The 22,937-nt window shown below is 31.8% G+C and overlaps 1 protein-coding gene and 1 pseudogene across 2 annotated transcripts in view; one reads left to right on the top strand and one right to left on the bottom strand.

Annotated features, from left to right (window-relative positions):
* The first annotated feature begins 9,074 nt into the window (after positions 1 to 9,074).
* LOC100791870 (probable WRKY transcription factor 40) lies at positions 9,075 to 11,621 on the top strand. The gene is made up of 5 exons (XM_014766943.3): positions 9,075 to 9,151; positions 9,295 to 9,364; positions 9,905 to 10,177; positions 10,288 to 10,404; positions 11,045 to 11,621. The coding sequence occupies exons 2-5, from the start codon at positions 9,320 to 9,322 to the stop codon at positions 11,444 to 11,446; spliced, it is 837 nt and encodes a 278-aa protein (XP_014622429.1). The 5' UTR covers positions 9,075 to 9,151; positions 9,295 to 9,319; the 3' UTR covers positions 11,447 to 11,621.
* Positions 11,622 to 12,249: 628 nt separating this feature from the next.
* Positions 12,250 to 22,937, bottom strand: part of LOC100809379 (formin-like protein 18) — a 24,099-nt pseudogene continuing 13,411 nt past the window's right edge. Inside the window, exons 10-18 of the transcript XR_005888257.1 lie at positions 21,443 to 21,523; positions 21,277 to 21,327; positions 21,092 to 21,173; positions 20,332 to 20,426; positions 15,313 to 15,384; positions 15,094 to 15,210; positions 14,534 to 14,602; positions 14,366 to 14,432; positions 12,250 to 13,064 (exon numbers count right to left, since the gene is read on the bottom strand). The product of XR_005888257.1 is annotated as a formin-like protein 18 (transcript). The remainder of the gene's footprint in view (positions 13,065 to 14,365; positions 14,433 to 14,533; positions 14,603 to 15,093; positions 15,211 to 15,312; positions 15,385 to 20,331; positions 20,427 to 21,091; positions 21,174 to 21,276; positions 21,328 to 21,442; positions 21,524 to 22,937) is intronic.

The following is a 22,937-nucleotide window of genomic DNA, read 5'->3' as shown; positions in this document are numbered from 1 at the left end:
CTGATACTGAGATGGATGCGGATTATGTAACTAATATCACTTTAGCACAGGGAGCTTGGGACCCATGGCCCACCCATGATTGAGTGACGGGACCTAGACTTCATTTATTTCTTTTGCATTACAAAAATTTTATTTCATTATGGTTTTGCAGTAATTTATGGTGCAGAACTTTGTTAGTTTTATAATTTTGATAGCAGTGATGCATGATATATATTTTGATCTAACAGATTCATGGAATTCTTTTTCTAAGGCATATGGTTTGAATCAATTGCATGATATGGGTGAACTGCACTGTGATATCTATTTTTCAGAAATTTTTTTACTTCAAGTGAGTGTGCATTATTTTGATTGATAGAGTGTGAAAATGTTGCGCGTGAGTGAAACGATTAGCTTGCATGACTAGAAATTAGGGAGTGGTAGACTAATTGCTTGTAAACCAGTGAGTTGTGTGAACCTTAACTATGAGAGAACGACTAACTCTAAATTATTGATTTCGCATAAATCTCTTAATGCTGAATAGATGCATGATGTGGAAATGATCAAGGCCATGTTGTGATTTTTTTTCCTTTTTAGCTACTAAGCCAAATATCCTCCCTATATCAGCAAATGAATGAACCCCTTGCATCTCTTTGAGCCTAACATAACTGAATTTATTTCTGAACCCTAACTGAATGAAATGATTGTCTGGCACACCTTGTCTTAGGTTGTAGGAGAGCATTGTGCTAGAAGAGATAGTTGGTTCAAATTTGGGGGAGTGCTTGTAACTATTTATGTACAGGGATTGTAACAACATCACACAGTTAAGGTAAAGTGCAACAAGTGGCACAATGCCATTGTCATTGTAAAAAAAAAAACCACTGAATGAGAAATAGAAACCTGAAGCAATTGTGTCCAATAGAATATTGTGTGATGTTAATAGGGTAATCAAAGAAAAGAGGGACGTAGTAAGGAAATCATGATGGCAGGAAAATAGGGAATACAAGAATGCTTTCCTAAAACCTAAGCTTTGCATCTGCGAAAAACCATGAAGTCTCTCCTAGACCGACCACGTTACAAGCTTAATAAAGCCCTTAGGATCCACATTGTGTATATATGATTGCATGGAATGAGATGGAGTGCAAAATTAGGAATTGATTATTAGTTGTTTAGATGAATTGACACTTGCCTAAAACACTTGTTTGCTTAAGAGAAACACTGGCTTGTGAGGAAAGAAGCGTAGGCAATCTTCCTTGATGCTTGTCATGCTAGCAAACTGATTTCATCTCTTTGGCTCAATTGCACATGCTTTTATCTTGAAATGTGACAAAATTCAAATTTGGGGGAGATATTGATTGATAGATGTGAAATTATCTCAATTACTTTGGTTGATACTTACTAAACAGGTCATTAACCTAACTAAGCATAGTTAGCTTCTTTTTGCTTGAGGATAAGTAAAGCTTTAAATTTGGGGAAGTTTGATAACTGATGTGCATAAGTAGATTATGTAATTAAAACATATAAGAATTAGCAACATCTTCCCATTTTTATTGCATGACTAATAAAGATGTACACCTCCAAGTTTTTATGTAGTAGGTGCCTTAAATTGCTAATTCATACTGTTTTGATGATTTTATTTTGCAGATATACAGGCAAGGGATAGAGAGAGAAGTTGAAGCCTAATGGTTTGTGCTCAGCGCGTCATGCTCGCTTAGCGAGTTGTGTCGCTTAGCAGGAAAATGGCCACTCAGCGCGAAGAAGCAGCTTAGAGAACCTGCAGTCAAGCAAAATGGAGCTTAGCGCGCATGGTTCGCTTACTCACGCTAAGCACATTTACGCGCTCAGTGTGCAGTCGCGTGATTTCAAACTCAAAAAGCTTTTAAGCAAGAAAAAAAGGGGGGAAGAGAAGGTTGTTAGTGCAGAGATAAGAAGAAGCCCTAAAGCTTGAGCTGGAGGAAAAAGACAATCATTAAGAGCTTATTCTTTTTCGCCACTTCACCTTCATTCCCTATCCTTTCACCTTTTACACCCTTTTGTATATTTGAGCCCTTCATGACTATGAAGGGCTAAACAATCCACTGTTGGGGATCTTCCCACCAAACTCTCTTGATGTAAAAACTCTTACTATCTATATAATATTACTACTAGTTTCATTGTTCTTCCTGTGTTGATTTCCATGTATAGATGTACTTGGTTTGATCATCCATTTATATGTTATGTTAAGGTTTAAGCATTGGGAAATGTGGTTAATCCTTAGAACTAGGAAGATCATCTAAAATGCTTCATTGCTAGGGATAGTGTGAAGTAGTTTAGCCAAGGTGTACATCTTTATTAGTCATGCAGTTCGCTTAGTTGAGTTCTTGAGGGATTAAGAAAGAAACTAGGAGAATTAGGCTCTCTCGTGTGAGGAATCACAATTAGAGTAATTTCACAAATGTAGGTGATAATTAGAATAGTATGAAATAGAGAAAAATTACCCTAATTACATCAAGAGAGGTTTCGGTAGGGAGCCCCCGACATAATAAAATCCTGCATTCGCTTTTCATCATCAAGCTCAGTGTTTGTTCCCTTTACTCAGTTCCAGTCTAGAATTGCACCATCATTTAATTTACAACCAAAATGATTTACTTAGCATTTTCCCAATTCATTCATTAATTGCACACAAATTGAATATGCACTAGTTGAGTACAAACAAAATCCCTATGGAAAGGATACTCGGTCTTACCGTTTTAAAGTACTACTTGAACGAATTGGTGCACTTACCAATTAGTTACCAGGGTAGTTGCAGAATTTAAAAAAAAAATTGTTGAGTGCACAAAACAATTCCCATGATTGACCTATGGAAAATCCAGTAAGTAATGTTGTTTTAAACTTTGTAACAAGTGGTTTAAGTGTGATTTTGATGTTTAATAGTCATTGGATATATGATAAATAATTTGGACGGTTGAAGATGTGTTTTTAAACATAATTTATAGATTGAATTGAAAGTTGTAATTTACCACAATGATCTTGAACTTGTACTTAAAAGTTGAAGTTTTATTTTCAAAAATGCAAAAGTTGTTATTGACCATAAAACTGCGATGCATATATTTTATAGCCAATTGCTAATTGCACCTCCAAATTTATTTCTTCACCTCTTACTCAATTATTTTACTTTTACAGCTATATTCTAAAAAAATTATTAAATTTATAACATTATTATTTATAAGCAATATTTTGAATAATTTAATAATTAGTAAGTTCTCTAATATATATATATATATATATATATATATACACACACACACTAAAGTTCAAAATACAATTCATTTATAGATTTTAAATTTTTTTTATAAAATATTAAAATTATTACTAATGAGAAATATAATTAAAATATTGGTTAAAACAATCACTAACAATAAATGAATTTCATATCAATACATGACATGATTTACATATGAATTTTTAATTTTATTATTATTATTATTATTTTAAACTTCTAGAACATCTAATTCAAAGTGTAAAAAAAATTACATTCCTAAAAGGTCTCTTTTGAAATATGTTATTTTATATTCTGGAGAGATCTTTTCGATAAATTACATTTTTAGAAAGATCTTTTCATAATATAAAATTACATTCCGATTCCGAAAAGACCTGTAGGAAGCCAATGGGAGATGCAGAAAACAATTTCCTATTTTGTAATGTAATGTAAGTTGTGTTGCTTATTTATAATTTATTTTTTGGGTAAAATATGATTTTTTACTTTCTTTAAAATTTGGTTTTAGTCCCTGTAATCCATCGATGTAGTATCTATACTTTTAGTAAAGTTTGGTTTAGATAAACAAGTATATTTAGTTCCTAAACTTTAAAAATCATGTGATTTTAATCCCTAAAATCAACCATTTGTATCATAGGAGGGGACTACATCAACATACTTTTTTAAAATGAGTTTAAAATGATCAATTTTTAAGTATAGAGACTAAAAATATATTATTATAATGGATAACATAATATTATAAAAATATAATAAATTACAAATATATTATTACACGTGATATATATATATATATATATATATATATATATATATATATATATATATATATATATATATATATATATATATTCTGCAAAATTATATAATGCTGTCCAGCAAATAAAATGGGAGGAATCTTTTCTGCAAAAGTCGTGTAATACTTTTGGTTGTATAAGAAAGAATACATTTATTGGTATAAAAAAAATTTTAAAATAACATATAATAAAAACTATTGCATATAATTTTTTTATGAATAATAAAATGTATTTAATAAATCATTTATAAATATAATTTTGGAAATAAAAATCAATATAATTATTACATAAAAATGAATTCTTTCTGTATGCAGCCTTACCCTTGCATATGCAAAGAGGCTGTTTCCGGATTCGAACCCATGACCAACAAGTCACCAAGGCACAACTTTACCATTGCACCAGGGCTCGCCCTCATTACATAGAAATGAATATTGATGTTAAATTTATAATTATTTTTTATATTATTTATTATCATAAGATGAAATGTAAATACAAAAAAAAAACAGAAGAAACATAAAAAAGAAAAAAAAAACTTTAAAATAATAAAAGAAAGAAAAAACTAAAAAAAAAGTACAGAAGTAGGACAAAAAAGGTAAAATATACTTGGGTCCGGTAAAATTTGAAAAAATTAATTAATTTGGTTCTCATAAAAATTTTCATATTAATATGGTCCTATCAAAATAAAACTTATTTTTTTATGGTCTTCAATGATAACTTCATTAGACAGTTTCCTTACATAGACTTAATTATTTTCTTTTTTTATCTTTTGCACAACACTTAGAACACACCAAAACACATCTTGCTTTATATATATTCCCTCCTAATTGCATCAGAAGGTGCAAAAAAATCATTCAAGAAGTGAGGGAAAATTACAATATTAATTTTTTAAGTTTTCAGCTGCAAAAAATTGTTTAATTCATTTGAAAATTTTAACCATCACAAATTTTTTAATTCATTTATTACATATGTAAGTTTGTTAATCAAATCAAATTAAAAGTTTGATGAAATTACTACTGAGGATCATAAAAAAAATATGTTTTATGTTTATAGGGACCAAATTAATAAAAAAATTATGAGAAACAAATTAATACCTTTTAAATTTTACAGAGACTCCATATATATTTTACCAAAAAAATAGTAAAGGTGTTAAAGAATAGAAGAATTTTTCAGGAAAAAAAAAAACAGAAAGGAAGTAAAAATAAAAATAAATTGTGGGAACATTGTTGACGAAGTTAACCAGTTTTTATAATAATATGGATAATAAGATAACATTTTTTTAAAGCGGGACATAATTGTCATTTACTTTTTTGCAAAGAGGGGTCAAAGTAATCATTTTTTTTTTACATTTAAAATATAAATAAACGGTTAGAAGTATTTTAACTTGCAATACCAAATTATTTTACATTTTTAAACTCCCTTATAGACCATTTGACAACTTTTTCACCGTAGAAGCCATCATTCTCTTTAAAATTATTATGGGTAATAAAGTTTTTTTATATATATATATTTAATGTAAATATATAATTATCTAAGACTCAAATTTGAAATCACTTCGTTAACTTAAAAAAATTTCACATCAAATGATTTTTGCGTTCGTTGATAAATTTAAAAGATTTCTAAATTATAATGGGGATTATGTTATTCAATAATTTATATAAGAAAAAGTCAAGTATAATCATATTTTCCACATTAAAATCATATTTTCACGTAACCCATAAGAAAATGAACAATGATGTTTAGAGTGACTCACATTCACGCCAGATGATGGCGTACGTATTCTAATTGAGATCAATAAATTAGTCACAAAATTCACATCATGAACTTCAAGATTGATCTTGAGTTTAGGGTCAGGGGCCGGGTGTGTACTTAGAAGAGTCAAAATTAAGTTTGTGCTCACATTGTAATATTATATATCCATGAAAAATTATATCGTGTGAGTATACAAACAGTGTAGAATTTTGAATGTGTGAAATCTTATAAACTATACAATTATTATCTCGTAATAATTTTGACACTAATAATAAGTAGATGAAATAGAATAATATTTTTATAAAATTAATTTTATGTTATTACTAGTTAATTATTGATTTTATTATCTATATTAATAATATAAGAGATATTATCATTAATAATATAAGAAATATAAGGAAAAAAAACTAATTAATGTTACATTAAAAAAATTAAAATAACAATTAATTTAAAATATTTTTTTCTTATACAATAATTATAATGGAACGGATAAAATAATATAAAGTGACATTATATTATATATGTCCAATAAATTCATTCTTGGTTGAACGGATAAAATAATATAAAGTGACATTATATTATATATGTCCAATAAATTCATTCTTGGTTGACAATGAAACAAAGAATCAAGTTATTCTCATCTTATTTTCTAAATTTTAAATAAGTCCTGTTCAATTATAAATACAGTGGATGGTGGTGATGATAACAAGGTTGAAGTCAAGATGAGATACGTGCATTGATTGTATTCCACTTTAGTGTAATTACGTTTTATCGTTTATAGCCCGACGCCTCCGTTCGCTTGAAAAAATGGCTTTCAAATTCCAAACTAATGAAATTTTCAGTGTAAACAAAAGACTTTTTCCTTACTCTTATGCGCCGCCATGGAAATATTGAGCCCCACTATAGTAGTGGGGACTCGGAAGTTCTCATCTATATGGATATTATTATTACTGCGCATATAGCAATATCAAAGTGTAAACTCTTCTAGATAATGAAAAATAAACAGAATTTTTGCAGTCCAGCACCAATCAAGAATAACCATTATGATGTGACACAAGTTGTAGTAATTTGGATCATTTAAAAATACCATAGAGATTCAATTTTTAGTTATTGAATAGAGTGACACATGTAAATAGAGGAATCTTTTAATTAGTATTTTATTTTTGAGAGAGATTAGTCTCATGGTTTTGGTTGTAAATACCAATTTCAGATATAAAAAGAAATGGAATTTTTGCTTTAATAGTAATTTGTGCGCCACGCTAAATAATAAAAGTAATATATATTAGATATATAATTTATTAATTAAGAAAATAATTAATTGTATATAATTCAACTCTTTAACCCCATCCATTTAAACATATAATAAAATTGAAGTAAAACAAATAACAAAAATGGAGGAATAGAAGAAGAAAAAAAATACCCTCCCATAGGAAGGGGTTTTACATTAGAAAGGGATTTAGTTTAAACTTTGATGAATGGAAATAGTTTACGGATCGATTTGAGTTGAGTTTGACTAAATTTATTATCTAATTTGATAAAAAATTTGCATGTTGGGTTAAGTTTATGTGTTTATTTTTATAAACCAACCCGATTATGAACAAGTTGGGTTAATCAATTCTAAATATTTAAAAAATAATTTTTATTTTGTAAAAAATGAATTTTTTAGAACAATAATTTATTTTTGTCTAGAGCTCTGTAAGTATGTAATGATTAATACACTCAAAAGAGACTAATTGTGATAATATTTAACTAATAAAATTAACGATTTCAATGTTAATATGCTATTTTTATTTTAGATAGAAATAAAGTATTGTATTAGCATGAGTAAATATAAATAAAATCAAGATAGAGATAAAAATAATTTAAAAAAGAGAAAATATGGGTGATTTAATTTAATAAACTCTGTGAGCTAAAAATTAATGTGTTTTGCATTTAATTATTAATTTATATATGATAAAAAATTTAATTATATAATATGAGTAGGGATAAAAACAGATCAAGTCAAAAGTCTAGACCTAAACCTGACGTAGATCATAATTATTAAGCTTGAATCTGACCTATTTATTTATTATAAGTCTTTTTTAAGTCTTAACCTGACTTTATTTAAAAGCATGTTTATGTGACTTATTCTATATAAGAGCCTATAAACAAACCAATAGGTTCTAACTAGACAAACGAAACTAAATAATAAACTCTTTTTATATATATATATATATATATATATATAATATTTATATAAATATAAATATATAATATATTATATATTTATTATATAAATAGGTTAATCTCTCAAGTTAAATAAGTTTTTTTTAAAAGTCAAGTCTGATCTTTTTAATTAGAAAGATTTTTTAAAAAGTTTAAACATAAGATCTTTATAACAAGAAAGTCAACGCAGGTTATCGACTAAATAAATTAGGCTAGGTTGAAAAAATAGAACTTATTATCCAATATTTATGATCGAATTTTAATTAAATTGAATTAAATTTAATCTACCCGCTTAACAAAATCAATCTAATATAATTGTGACGAGTAATCATGGATAGACTTGCTACCCATGAAGACCCTGGTTCTTCAATAAATTATTAAATTATGTTGCGCAACAAACCATATATGCAATCATTTATTCTTTGCTGAGTTGTCTATCTATCTTCAAGACATTTTTTATCAGGATCTATCTTCTTGACATAAAAAACTATAAAAAAGAAAAAGTTCATAGAAAGGGTATCATGCTTTTGAGGGGAAATGTGCGCGCGTACGTCATGTTCATATTCAGTAGTGGTTGCTTTTGGATTAATTTTGTTCACATTCTAAGCCAATTCTATATAATGACTATGTCACTAGTCTTGAGTCGTCAAATTCATAGACCATGCCACGTACATACTGGAATCTAGATACTATTTTTATACCTTTACATATTAATGTTTATTAAATTGTCGCAAAATTATGAAATTTGCATTGTCATGAAATAATTGAATAAAACAAGGTAAATTGTTGTTATTCATACATATTTGCGTGTATAGTGTGTACTGAATCGCGCTATGAAATATACCTAATAATCAAAGAGTTGTTGGACTTATCTTTGTACCTAGAAACACGTTGGAGACATGATGAAATTAGGGAAACGGAACTTTCTTTCATAACGGAAAGGGTTATGCTTATGTCATGGTGCATGACATCACACTACATTACGTTATAGAAACAAGAAAATATGGCGCAACGTGAAATTGTTCAAAGCAATTATTCTTGTGTTATTATATATTCCATCACTAGATTTTTTTCTAACACATGGGGTTGAATTGAACAATTTACTCAGAACTAAGACTCAGAACTTATCTTTGGCTACCTTTCTTTTCATATATAGGAATTATTAAAGAAAGTAAGGGACCAAAGACTAATAGCCCATATAAATGAATAGATTTTCTTTCATTTAACCCACCATTCTTCTCAACTACCCCTCTTCAATATTCTATTCTAATTTACTTGTTATTGTTTGCATATCATCACCTTTCAATTTTGCAGTAAGATAAATTCTCAGTTGTGATTGATGGTCGTTCAACTCTTCAACACGGCAATCATAATGGATGAAAAGGTAAACTAATTAATCTGGTTAATTAGTTCCTCCTTTTTCTTTGCTTCTAACTCATGTTTTTTATATCACAAACTTGTGTATCAAGGGATCTAAATCAATTAGTTGAACAGAATACATGAGTTGTTATAAATTTTTTATACTTATTTTTAATTCTTACCAATAAAAAAAAAATCTTAAACATGTGTGTTGTATTCTCAGCAAAGAAGAAAGAAGTGGACACACAAACATTATATTAGATTTTTTTTCTTCACTTTTTTGTATTATTTTTAGTTCTTCTAGTTGCTTTTTTTTTTTTGTCTTGAATAAAAAATTACGAATGCTTTTCAATTTACTGAACAGAGAGTAATTTCATTTGCGGCCTATGCCTGTCTCTGACCCAAATGAAATTTTGCACATGGAAGGAATTTTTTGGTGCCCTTAACCTTTCCTTTCAGAAACATATAATGAACATGAACCTCCTCTTGTGAACATTTTTACCTAAGGATGAAAGCATATGTAGCAAATCCTTAAAGCTTACAACACTCTTGATTTGATGATTAGGTGGAAACTCTTAAAGCTGAGTTACAACGAGTGAGAGAGGAGAACAACACTCTAAGACTGATGCTTGAAGTTCTAAACAGCAAGTGCACAAAGCTTGAGATCCATCTTCAAGAGATAAACAAGGCACAACACAAGGGCATGAGTTCAAATCAAATAGGGTCAGTAACAGTACCACCTATGTTTGATACAAACAAGAGACCGAGACTAGAGCTTCCCACAGCAAAAAAGCCATTACAAATCTTTGTCAGAACACACCCCAAGGATGATAGTTTGGTATGTGATGCCCTAATTTAGTTGTATATCAATGAAATGACTTTAATTAATGTTCAAATTTTATCATGAAGTTTCTATATGTTTATACAATTTTTCCTTTGGGAATGTAGATAGTAAAAGATGGCTATCAGTGGAGGAAGTATGGGCAGAAGGTTACCAAAGACAATGCTTCACCAAGAGCTTATTTCAGGTGCTCCATGGCTCCCATGTGCCCAGTCAAAAAGAAGGTATATGGTATAAACATATCCTAAATTCATTTAGTATGTTTTCCGTTAAGCAATAGATATGTAATTTAATAGATGATTAATTTTTGTTGAAGAATCTGACTGATAATCTTTAACCATATTTTTTTTATTCACAAGATTTTAACTCGATATTTTACTTAAGTGAACAGAAGTCAATGTTACTCGAACCAATGACTTGCTTAAGGCATCGGTTTTTTGTGTATATATACAATAGCTGCAATGAAGTTTGAGCACCTTGTGCAGAATACTCAAACCCCTTCACTAGCTAGGATTGCTAATGGGTTAATGGAGGCACAAGTTAACCACACTTGTATGTACAACTTGGACATTTAGAATATTAATTGGGTCATTTGATGTTTGTTAAACATAGTTCCTAGTCAGCAAAGATTGACATACGGTTACTCAATTAGGGAAAAAAAGAATCGGTCAATGAATAGCGTAAGTGTTGTAATTAATTAGTTTAGTTGGGCGTAAAATCCATTTCATTTCTTCATGGTGGTTAACTAATTATATTATATTTCATGTGCATATATGACTTCAAGAAATCTTATCATTGTTTTGCCTTATCATATGGTTAATTTTTTTTATTTGTTCTTTTTGTGTCTTGCCTTAATCATTTCAGGTGCAAAGATGCTTACATGATAAGTCAATCGTTGTTGCAACTTATGATGGAGAGCACAACCATGCGGCCATTCATGAGTCATCTTCATCCACATCTAAAGGCTCATCACCAGTGGTTAATAACTTACCTCTGATGACAAGCATATTAAATGACAAAGAACCCATGAACATTGGCTTGGCTCTTTCAGGGTGGTCTCAAACAGATCATAGGAGACATTGTGAAGATGCCATGCAACAGAATAATAATAATGGTGGTAGCAACATCAGAATTGAAGAATATGTAAGTTCTCTAATAAAAAATCCTGACTTCTCCATGTCATTAGCTGAAGCAGTTGTCCGCACCATCACTGGCCAGCAAAAGCAACAAGATATAAACCTTAATTTGGATCTTCCTGAAGAGTGAAATCAATCATTTTTTCCCCAAAAGCAATAATGCAAGTGTAAAGATGAGTTTTAGTTCAGTGAATTGTAGGCCTATAGCACTAAAAAAGTGAGGAAAGCACGGTTAAGAAACATTTAGTTGTTTTCATTTTCTGTTTCCACTTTAATTACAAAAATATTAGTTTGTTTTTACTTTATTTTCTGTTTCCAATTTAATTACAGAAGTAGTACTTTGTTTTTACTTTATTTTCTGTTTTCCAAAGAGATTGTATAGGAACTAGATAGTAAAAACATCTTTATTGTTCTGTTTTCATTTTCTATTTTCACTATTTCTTACACAATTTTTTAAAACCAAATAGAAAAATGAAAACAAAAAGTGTTTTCCCAAATTAAACAGCCTCTTAATTTTCCATACGTAATGTGAGATTGGAATATAAGTGTAAGTTTTCAAATTTTTCTTAGTATCCTTACCTTTAATTTCATTTGATCATTTTATAAGATAAAATAATATAGCTCAAACGAGATAGGCGTAATTAGTCATTACTCATTAACCTCAATGGTCTGCTTGATATATATGGTGGAAAGAAAGTAGGAGAGAGTAAACTTTTGAAATTTGAATTGAAAGAAAAGTGAAAAGGATAAAATTAAATTTGTTCCTAGAAGTAAACATTTCTTTTTCTTTTCCACTTTCTCTCTAACCATACCAAAAAAACATACATCATTATTCATATTTTCTTTTCTTCTATCCGAACGTACCATAAGTATTCTTCCAAGGGCTATTTGACCGAGGGGGTGGTGGGATTAGATGCACCTTAAAATAAAGGATGACTCAGTAAAATGAATAACATGGATTCTAACCAATAGTTCAATATTTACAAATCATTTGCCTTTATCAGTGCATGTAGAGCATAATGGCCTAAAATGAAAAATCTCAGTATAGGTGCCTCTAAGAACTCTTAAGTTAAAGTAAAACTTAAAAACTACTCTATCTTATGAGTGTGGGGGATATACCACTGGATCAACATTTACACTGCTAACATTAGTGCACAATTTTGGACTGGCAGAGAAAAACTAAATCGAATACTTTGTACACTGAAAGAGTTCACTTCTTACTGAAGTGAACACCATAAAAAACTGCTTTTCCGCTGGACATGGAACCAATTGACAATGAAATGAAGGTTAATTAAAAACTCGTGACTATGTCTTGTATAGATCTCAACATAAAACGAGCTTTGAGAAGGATTACTACTTAACATGAATATAATCCTCGGCCATATGCCATGACCATCAAATTTCTTGCATTAGAGAACTTCAGTTATTGGGCCATCATCGATGCCAATGCAGTCAGGAACAAGATTACTTTGCACTTGTGCAAAGGGTTCTCTTAATCCAACCAGATGGCAACTTTATCACTGTGGAACAACACTTGTTTTGAGGTCTTAAAAGATCTTATCATTTAATATTCCCACTCTTTATGGTGGTCCTTATCATCTGTTCAGACTCCTTTTTAGCAGCAGCTAGCTTCAACTTCTCACTTTCTGCTTCCTTATCTGCTTTCTTTTTTTCTAATTCAATCTGCTTGCAATTTTCTTCAAGCGCTTTTATGAACATTCTCACAAAGTTGAGGAGAGTAGATACAATTAGAGAAAAGAAAAGAATCAAATCCCCAAAAATGTCACTATGGAGTTTAAGGTGAAACAATGATTTTCTTTTTATCATAATCAAATTGTTTCAAATATTTCTGTATTGACAGAAATAGCTTCTGGAAATCTTAGGAAAGCTTTTCACTTGAGTGTTTCTCCTAAAGAAAGAATTCCATTTTGATTCATCAGTGGTTATTTTGGGATATGGGGATCTAGTACTGCAGTATTATGATTTAAACACAACTAAGATTTTGAGAATAAGATTAAAGGCCTGTTTGATTTCCTTCTCACTGTTAAATATCTAATCATATCTTATGTAAATAAGGAAACCTGTATAGCTAATATTTAGGGATCCAGCACATTATTGTATCCTTGATTGTAGCATCATTATGATTATAAATAAATCAGAAGTGTGTGGATCAAACACATAGTTTCTGTAAATCCTTTATGGTATCAGAGCTCCAATGACCAACTGGCAGATCTATTCACTAAATCTCTCAACTCAAGGGAACTCGTGTTGATCATATATTTATCAAGCTTGGTTCATATGACATATATGCTCCAGCTTGAGGGGGAGTCTTAAATATCTAATCATATCTTATGTAAATAAGGAAACCTGTAAAGATAATATTTAGGGATCCTGTGCATTATGTATCCTTGATTGTAGCATTAATATGATTATAAATAAATCAGCAGTGTGTGGATCAAACACAGTTTCTGTAAATCCTTTACTCACTTTTGGTTTTAAAAATTGTTATCTGAAATAATTCATGATACTCAGCTATCAATTTCTCATCCAAAATCAATATTAAGTGAAAATTGTTTTCAAGAAAAGTACTTTAAAACCTAAAACACAAACAACTGAGATGTTTTCTCATCCTCTTTTTTTTATGGTCCTATCTCAATGGTATGGGTCATCTGGAGACATTCTGCATGTGATGAGGCACGAACTTGGTGTGAGTGTCTGTTTTCTTTGTTTTTTGAGAAAACTATAAACCATGAGTGTCTGTTTTCTCTGTTTTTTGAGAAAACTATAAACTGTGAGTGTCTGTTTTCTTTGTTTTTTGAGAAAACTATAAACAGTTGTTCAAAATAGAAATCAAATATAGTGTTTGCATTTTTTTTCCTTTTGTTCTTCCCTTACTCCTCTTTACACCTAAACACAACATAAAGGGAGTCCATAAATATAACAATCACAATGATGTCCATTGAGATCCACAACCAATTCTTAAACATATAGTTCTTGAAAGAGAACATGGGAAAATGATAATGTAGACTAATTAAAAATAGCTAGGTACCTTGTTCAAATGGGACACGTGCTGGATCTTCGCCAAAGTACAAAGCCAATGCATCTGCATTTCTACCCTGGTACATCCAAATTCAGAATATCAGATACATCCCTTGTATCTGCAATTCATCGTTTAAGCAAAAAGCTATCATCAAAAGGAAAGAATTAAAATCCATACCACATTGGCATAAAGTTGAGCCAAAGACCTCACTTCAGCCTCAGCATAAGAAAGAAATTCCATCAGAATCTGAACGGTACCAAGTGGGGAACAAAAAAAATCATTTAAGGTAATGCTAAACATTTGATCACTGTTAAAATTGTATGGAAAAATCTATAAATCAGATGAATTGCACATAACCCTAACAGAACGGTAACTATGTCTACGTGCCTGAGATACTTCACATCACCGTTAATCACTTCATCCTATGTATGATGCTGCATAACTGACCCAGATTTGCATTAATCTGTTGCAATTGTAGCTATGGAGTTCTGTTGTCATAATATTAAGGCCAACATAAATTTAAATATATTTATTGTCATATTCTCATTAAGGAAAGGAGGTGCATTCAGATGCACCCTAGGCTTACAGCATGTTAGTATTCAGAATGCCATGATTTACATCGATGTTTGTAGCATGCATAACCTAGGCCAAGCTTCTAAAATGTATATTGATCCAAATTCATTAGAATTCATAATCAGTTTATTCTGATGGAAGCATTGGCCTGCTATATATCATACCTGGCAGAAGTTCTCCGACACAGGTCCATCATTCTTTGATGCAGTCAATTCCTGAACTACTTTCTCCAGTCCTTTACTAACAGCTTGCATTTCCTCTGCCAAATATTTTAATTGTATCTGTATGAAATCAAGCTTATAACTCAGCTTACACCAAAATTCAAACAGAAAGAACTGAAATCACCTGAGGCTGATATAACAGTAGAATAAAAAAGAAAAAACCTTGGTTGCAGCCTCCAAGCTCCCTAGGTCTTTGTGGAAATCTAGAAGTTCTGGAAGCTTTTCGGCAAGCACCTACAACTCAACAATCATCAAAACAATTACTATCTGGCTTATTTCACAGGACAGTGCAAAGCCAAAAATATACATTCAACAACACAGCTGGACAATTCTCTGGCAGACTTATGGTGTAATAACCAATAAGCACAATGCAGGAAATTCTGTACTCTGTATAAGAACATACATTTGCAGTTGAATCTCTAAGAAAATCATGACAAAATAAGGAAATATGGTGATCATTTCCAAGAGGTAATGAGGAAATAGGAAAACTGACCCTAAGAGAGAATCTAAGATATCCTAAAAGATGAAATATTCTAACTGTCAATATGCATTGCAATTATGTTACAATGTTACAATATATTTGTAGAGTGAACCTATTTTTTCTGTCTCCTTAACTTCATGTTTCTATTTCTTCTTTACTGAAAAGAGTAGAGGAAAAAAGATTCTAGTACACTAGCTTCATAGTTTCTCTTGAAAATATTTACTTAACAATTTCACATGTAGATACCTGTCTTCAAAATGGCCCAAATAGAGCATCATTACAACAGTCAAGCACCACGAGGGAAGGCTTCCAACAATGCAAATTTTAGTCCTTTTCCATATTTTTTCCCAATGTATAAAATCCTTGATGGAAAACAATAGTTTTTGTTTTTTCTTTATCGGCAAATGTTAATTGTTAGTTTGTAACAATAGTTAGTACTTAGTAGTAAGTCAATCTTTATATAGAGAAAGTAAGCCATCTATTTCTCTCACTATCTCAAACCACTGAGTCAAATTCCCAAAGGAAGAAACATAAATACTTCTCAACAAGCCGAGAGGGATGGATATTTCAATATTGGAGAAGGAAATGATATCTTTCTCAATATGAATCAGGACTTTCCGGTGTATTGTATTGTTTTCTTTCTATTTGTTTTCATCCATCCTTGAATACTCTTGATCCTGTTATAATCTGAGTCAACTTATATTTCTTCTTTGAAGAGAAAAGCTCAAGGCATATATAAATCACATTAGGTTATTGCAATTCGGGAATTGTTAAGATCCCTTTTGGTTGGGTATACCACCAAAGTATTCCTTATGGTGAATTGCACAGTCCTCTTACCTCGAACTAGTTAGGTATGGTCTGTTACTCTAGTCCTTGGACCACCTATAGATGTTCATTCTTGCAAACTTCACATTCCAATGTCTAGTTTGGGGCATGAAGGTGACGTTAAGATCCCACATTGGCTGTATTTTATATAAGGCCAAAGTAATCCTAGTAATGACTTAGGGAATCCTTCCCCTTGAGTTAGCATTTGAGGTTCAATTATGTCCATTTAGTTCTCAATTTTAATAAGAAAGGCTAAATGTCACTTTTGGTTCATTATGTTTAGTGTTTTTCATTTTTGTACATTAAGTTTTAAAAGTTTTATTTTGATCCTTTATGTTTTCGAAAGTTTCATTTTAGTATATTAAGTTTTAAAAGTTTCATTTTGATCGTTTATGTTTTTGAAATATTCATTTTGATCATTTCTTTCTTTTTAGGTTAAAAACATTAGTATTCCGTCAATGTTTTAAATTTCGACAGAGCACTAAATATATATAAAATAATTAATTTAAAATAGTGGCGTCTAAAATAATTAATTATTTCAAAATTTAAAGCATTGACTGAGCACTAACGTTTTTAATGAAAAACAAAAGAAATTATCAAAATGAAACTTCCGAAAACATAAAAGAATAAAACTTTTAAAACTTAATATACCAAAGTAGAACTTTTGAAAACATAAAGTATCAAAATGAAACTTTATAAAACTTAATGTACCAAAGTGAAAAAACACTAAAACATAATGGACCAAAAGTGACATTTAGCCAATAAGAAACATCAGTTCACTACCTAAATATACTGGCTACAGACCCTCAATTATTCCATATATACAAATCATGCCTTTCTTTCATGCTTCTTGGGACTTCCTTCTTATAAGCTCTGCTGGAAATGTATTATGCTCCCTCAAGTTTATAGTAATTTTAAGACAGTTAACTTTTATGTCATGAGGAAGATCTTATATTTATATTGATTGCCAACTTGCTAACATCTACAGCCCTATTTTCTCATTCGTATTTTCAAGGACCAAAGGGAAGGTGACATATGGTCCCTATGGTTACTTGTTCCACACATTGCATGGGTACTTGTTCCGATAAAGAATAGTTATTAATGTACCTAGTTAGTCACATATTCATGTATCTAGGAATTCACATGCATGTACATAGGTACTAGAACTTAATTAATATTCTTGTAAATTTCACATTGTATTTACTCCCTAAGTCTATCCGAAGAGAATCTTGACTTATCCATTGCTCTTACGAAAGGTACTCGGTCTACACGTAATCTTTATCCTATTTATAACTTCTTAAGTTATCATCGTCTTTCTTCTTCGTACCATTCTTTTGTTTCCTCTTTATCTTCTATTTCTCTTCCTAAAAATCTTTGTGAAGCACTTGATCATCCGGGATGGTGATAAGCCATGATTGACGAAATGCAGGCTTTGGAGCATAATGGTACTTGGGAGCTGGTTCCTCTTCCCCCAGGCAAGAAACCTGTTGGTTGTCAGTGGGTATATGCTATAAAAGTTAGGACCAATGGACAGATTGATCGCCTCAAAGCTCGATTGGTAGCCAAAGGTTATACCCAGATTTATGGCCTAGATTATGGAGATACTTTCTCCCCTATGGCTAAAATTACTTCTGTTCGGCTCTTTCTTGCCATAGCTGTCATCCGTCATTGGCCATTGTATCAGTTGGATATTAAAAATGCATTCCTACAAGGAGAATTAGAAGAGGAGATTTATATGGAGCAACTACCGGGATTTGTTGCTCAAGGGGAGTCTAGCTTGGTTTGCAAACTTCGAAGGTCTCTTCATGGACTCAAACAATCCCCACGAAATGAAGCAGATGTGTTTACTTGGTGGTCTATGTAGATGTGTTTACTTGGTGGTCTATGTAGATGATATAGTCATCACAGGAAATGACCAAGAAAAAATTTCTCAACTGAAGGAACATTTATTTAGTCATTTTCAGACTAAGGATTTGGGAAAACTTAAATATTTTCTTGGAATTGAAGTTGCTCAGTTAAAAGATGGAATTATCATCTCACAAAGGAACCATGGAAACAAAATAGTGTTCCAAAACCACACGTTTAATGGTAGTAAACTGCTGGATGATGTGGTTCTCTTACTCTGGACGTGGGTCAAATCCATGGAGAAGGATTTTGGTACACACTTCAACCAATGGTCCTCTAACCTAAAGGAAGCATTCACTACTTAGGTGGGGATAGGAGTTTTTGTAATCATGTAACAGCTGCAACTCCAATAGCTTGGTTCTGTGAATACACAAGAATCAGCTATTCACTTACTTTAACATGTATCTTTCTAGTACCTCTGGTACTATTCTATTTTAATAATATCCTATTTTTGCTGAGCAAAAAAAAAATTATCTCACAAAGGAAGTATGTGTTAGACATACTTAAAGAAACTGGTATGTCAGATTGTAGACCAATTGAAGTCCCATGAATCCAAATCAAAAATTGCTACCCAATCAGGGGGAGCCTTATTCTGATCCTAAAAGATATCGGAGATTGGTTGGGAAGCTTATCTACCTCACTATTACAAGGCCAGATATTTCCTTTGCCGTTGGAGTGGTGAGTCAATTCATGCAGTCTCCTCATAATGATCATTGGGATGCAGTAATTCGAATTTTGAGATACATTAAAAGGACCCCAGGACAAGGACTACTCTATGAAGACAAAGGAAGCACTCAAATAGTTGGATTTTGCGATGCAGATTGGGCAGGATCACCCATTGATAGGCATTCCACTTCAGGATATTGTGTGTCTATTGGAGGAAATCTTGTCTCATGGAAGAGTAAGATGCAAAATGCTGTTGCAAGGTCTAGTGCAGAGGCTGAATATAGAGCTATGGCTGTAGCCACTTGTGAGCTCATTTGGATTAAACAACTTGTTCAAGAATTGAAGTTTGGAAATACTCAACAAATGAAGCTATGTTGTGATAATCAGGCAGCCCTACATATAGCTTCTAATCCAGTATTCCATGAGAGAACTAAACATCTTGAGATTGATTGTCATTTTGTCCAGGAGAAAGTCCTTTCTAAGGAAGTTATTACTGAATTCGTTAGTTCTAATGATCAACTAGCAGACATCTTTACAAAATCTCTAAGGGGACCAAGAAATACTCTTGGTTTTAATTTATATGTATTCCCTCCATATTTTGGTTCCTTATCAGACTGTGTTGTCTGCTTTCAGGAACCAATTATATGGACTTTAATTTTGTAATAGTACCTCTGGTACTTTTTATTCAATATATATATATTTATCTTTGCAGACCAAAAAAAAAAAATATGCTCCAGCTTGAGGGGGAGTGTTGGAATTACACACATTGTATGGTTACTTGTTCCACACATTGCATGGGTACTTGTTCCGATAAATAATAGTTACTAATGTACCTAGTTAGTCACATATTCATGTATCTAGGAATTCATATGCATGTACATAGGTACTAGAACTTCATTAATATTCTTGTAAATTTCACATTGTATTTACTCCCTAAGTCTATATAAATATAGATCAGCTGAGTGGGTTAAGCACTCAAGCATTTCACAACCTCTAGTCTCTTCAATACCTTCCATCACTTAAAAATTTAATCAGCAGAAAACAGACAAATTCAATATATTTGTTTGTCAAAATATAGCACATATAAACAGACAAACAATATGCCAAGGAAGTCTTAGAGTAAACTATAAATTACTCTCTCAACCTTATTACATGCTGCATTTCATTGCATCAATATATACTAAGAAATGAAGATGTTTTCATAAAACAGTATCATTTTACTTACAATTTGTACACAAAGGAGGAACTAAACACCCTGTACAGAAACAATTAATATTGAAATTTAAGGACACCAGGTGATTTACCTTACAAAGATAATGCATAAGAGTCATCTTGTTATTTTTGGCTCGTGTATCAGTGAGTTTAAGGAGACTATCCAATCGAAACCCAACAGCTGAACCTACAAAAATCATATAAATTAACAATAAAGCAATCAAGACTACAGTGGTGCTATTTCCAATAAAATTTAATTTATGAAGACCAAGAATAAATGTTACACATAAACTATAGAATGCACAACTGCACATAAATTATATGACTTAGGGTCTGTTGGAATAAGCTTATCCAGAAGCACTTCTAGAAGAAGAAAATGAAATGAATTTCTCCATAAGCTAAAATTAGCATATGCATAAGCTAAAACAAGCATATGCATAAGCTAAAACAAGCATATGCATAAGCTAAAACTAGTAGAAGCTCTCTCATTTTTATTTTTTTTATCGGCAAATGTTAGTTATTAATTGTTAGTTTTTTGTTAGCGGGGGGAATCGAACCCACGACCTTTCCCTACCTCCCTCCCTTCTCCTTTTACCACCAAGCCAACTTAGCTTCTTTAAAAGATTATTTGTAACTTATGCATAAGCTAATTTTAGCTTATGGAAATACTCATTCCATTTTTTCTTCTTATTTTCTTCTCTTAGAACTTAGAAGTGCTCTTGAATAAGCTTACTCAAACAAGCCCTTAAGAGTATCTGAAAAGTCCAAGCTTGATTATAAAATTTTCTACATTATTTTTCCACAAATATGATTTGTGATGGTGAAATGGTGAATACTAAAGCTTTAACTCACCTCTTGCAGTTCCATGGTTCAAAGCATTACCCAGAGAAAGAATGGTCTGCATGATTCTTTTCAATTTGACTGAATTCCTTATCTGATACACATAACTATGGAAGCTGAAGGAAAATGACAGTGACTAAGGAAATAGAGTATTCAAAAGAAAAAAAAAAAGAAAAAAAAAGAAATGCATGGCTTACCTGTTCAGATGCATTATTTACAATATTCAAGTCCCTTTTAAGCTCTGAAACCTACTTGAATATTATTACATGGCAAGGTGCATCAGAACAGCTAAAATTTTAATGGCAGGAAAAACTGAATTATTTAATAACTAAAAACATTGTGTGGTTGTCTTCGTCTTCTGACCTGGGATAAGAATTGCATCTTGAAAGCAAAAACTCTTAGCTTGTTTTCCACTCTTGGCACTTTCATTAATTCTAAGAAGAACTATCACAAAATGCAAAAGCAAATAAGAATGAAATGTAAAAAAAATAAAATAAATAAAAGCAATCTTGAAGATGATTTGCATTGCGAAAACTATATATAGCGAGTTAGATATATTAGAGAGATTGACCTTAAATTTTATTTTTTTTATCAGTAAAGTTATAGTAGAATTGTATATAATATGAAGATCAGTACAGGTGGTACTGTTATATATACAACCTAGCACCATACTCTGCAGAGCTATGGTGACCTAATACTAGTAATACATGAAGAATTAGGTAACCATAGGTCTGATGGCAGGTTAGGCACCCCAACACCAGAAAGCTATATGCTAATCCCCCCCTAAACACAGAACCCTTCCCTAATATTGCTGGACCAGAAGTGGAATGGAGTATGAAATCCTTTTTCCAAATTCTTAAGCCATGTCCAGCAGAGGAAAAAAGCATCCTCCATCAATTTGTAGGCATTAAAGCTGTCATTTGAGAAAATGACTCTGTTTCTATGGTGCCAAATACACCATGTCAAGGATATCCACCAAGTCTGCCAGCGCTGTATCTTAATGTCCTCCAAATTACAGTATGAGTGTTGGAGGAAATGGGCCCTCAGAGTGTATGGGCCCTCAAAGTGTCTGGGAATACACCCACACTGTTTAACCAGGACATGGATTCCCACCATAATGGAAGAATATTGTCATAGTTAAAAAATAGGTGAGATGCATCCTTGCCATGATTCCTGCAAAAAGGGCAGCTGACGTCGTAGATTTCGATATTTCTCCTTCTCAGATAGCACTTTGTTGGTAGTCTGTCTCAGATTAATCTCCAAGCAAAGATTGAGGCCTTACTAGGGATTTTAAGCTTCCATATTATATTAAACACTCCATCCTGATTCTCATTAGGCGACCCCCTATCAAACAACCTATATGCATTCCGCACTGTATATCTTCCGCTTGTCTCTCCCTCCCATCTCCATGTGTCCCGTTGCTGCACTTATGGTACTAGACCCTCTATATCCTCCATAAATTTTGCAGCAGGTCTATTTCGCCTTCCATCAGCAACCTCCTCCACTAAAGACACCACTCTTACCCTGCATCTGATATTGCCCCTATCTGCTGAATGTATTTTTGTTGCTGTTGAGAAATGTGATATAATCTTGGGTATTTCACCATCAGCGGTACCCCATCAACCTTCCACCCATCCTCCCAGAAAAGTACCATTCATCCACACCCAACATTCCATTTGCACCCACTCTTGAACCAGCTTCCTTCCTCTGTCGAATAGCAGATGAAGCTAAGGTCCTGCCACCAAAGGGATTCTCTGTTAGTCCTTCTTGTTCTATCCAAGTTCTTCCATCTACCATATTTTGACTCCAGCACTTGTGCCCACAACTCTCCATGTTGGTCTCTCGAATTGTTGACTGG

The sequence above is a fragment of the Glycine max genome, chromosome 14 (assembly GCF_000004515.6).
Source record: "Glycine max cultivar Williams 82 chromosome 14, Glycine_max_v4.0, whole genome shotgun sequence".
In the NCBI taxonomy this organism is placed as follows: domain Eukaryota; kingdom Viridiplantae; phylum Streptophyta; class Magnoliopsida; order Fabales; family Fabaceae; genus Glycine; species Glycine max.
Note: the sequence above shows the minus strand (reverse complement) of the source record. Positions and strands in the feature narration are given on the sequence as shown.

What these genes read in the sequence shown, in the direction of transcription:
- LOC100791870 (XM_014766943.3), top strand. Translation starts at nt 9,320, where the DNA reads ATGGTCGTTCAACTCTTCAACACGGCAATCATAATGGATGAAAAG. An exon ending in CAATCATAATGGATGAAAAG is followed by an intron (nt 9,365 to 9,904) that starts GTAAACTAATTA and finishes TTTGATGATTAG; the next exon opens with GTGGAAACTCTTAAAGCTGA. An exon ending in ACCCCAAGGATGATAGTTTG is followed by an intron (nt 10,178 to 10,287) that starts GTATGTGATGCC and finishes TTGGGAATGTAG; the next exon opens with ATAGTAAAAGATGGCTATCA.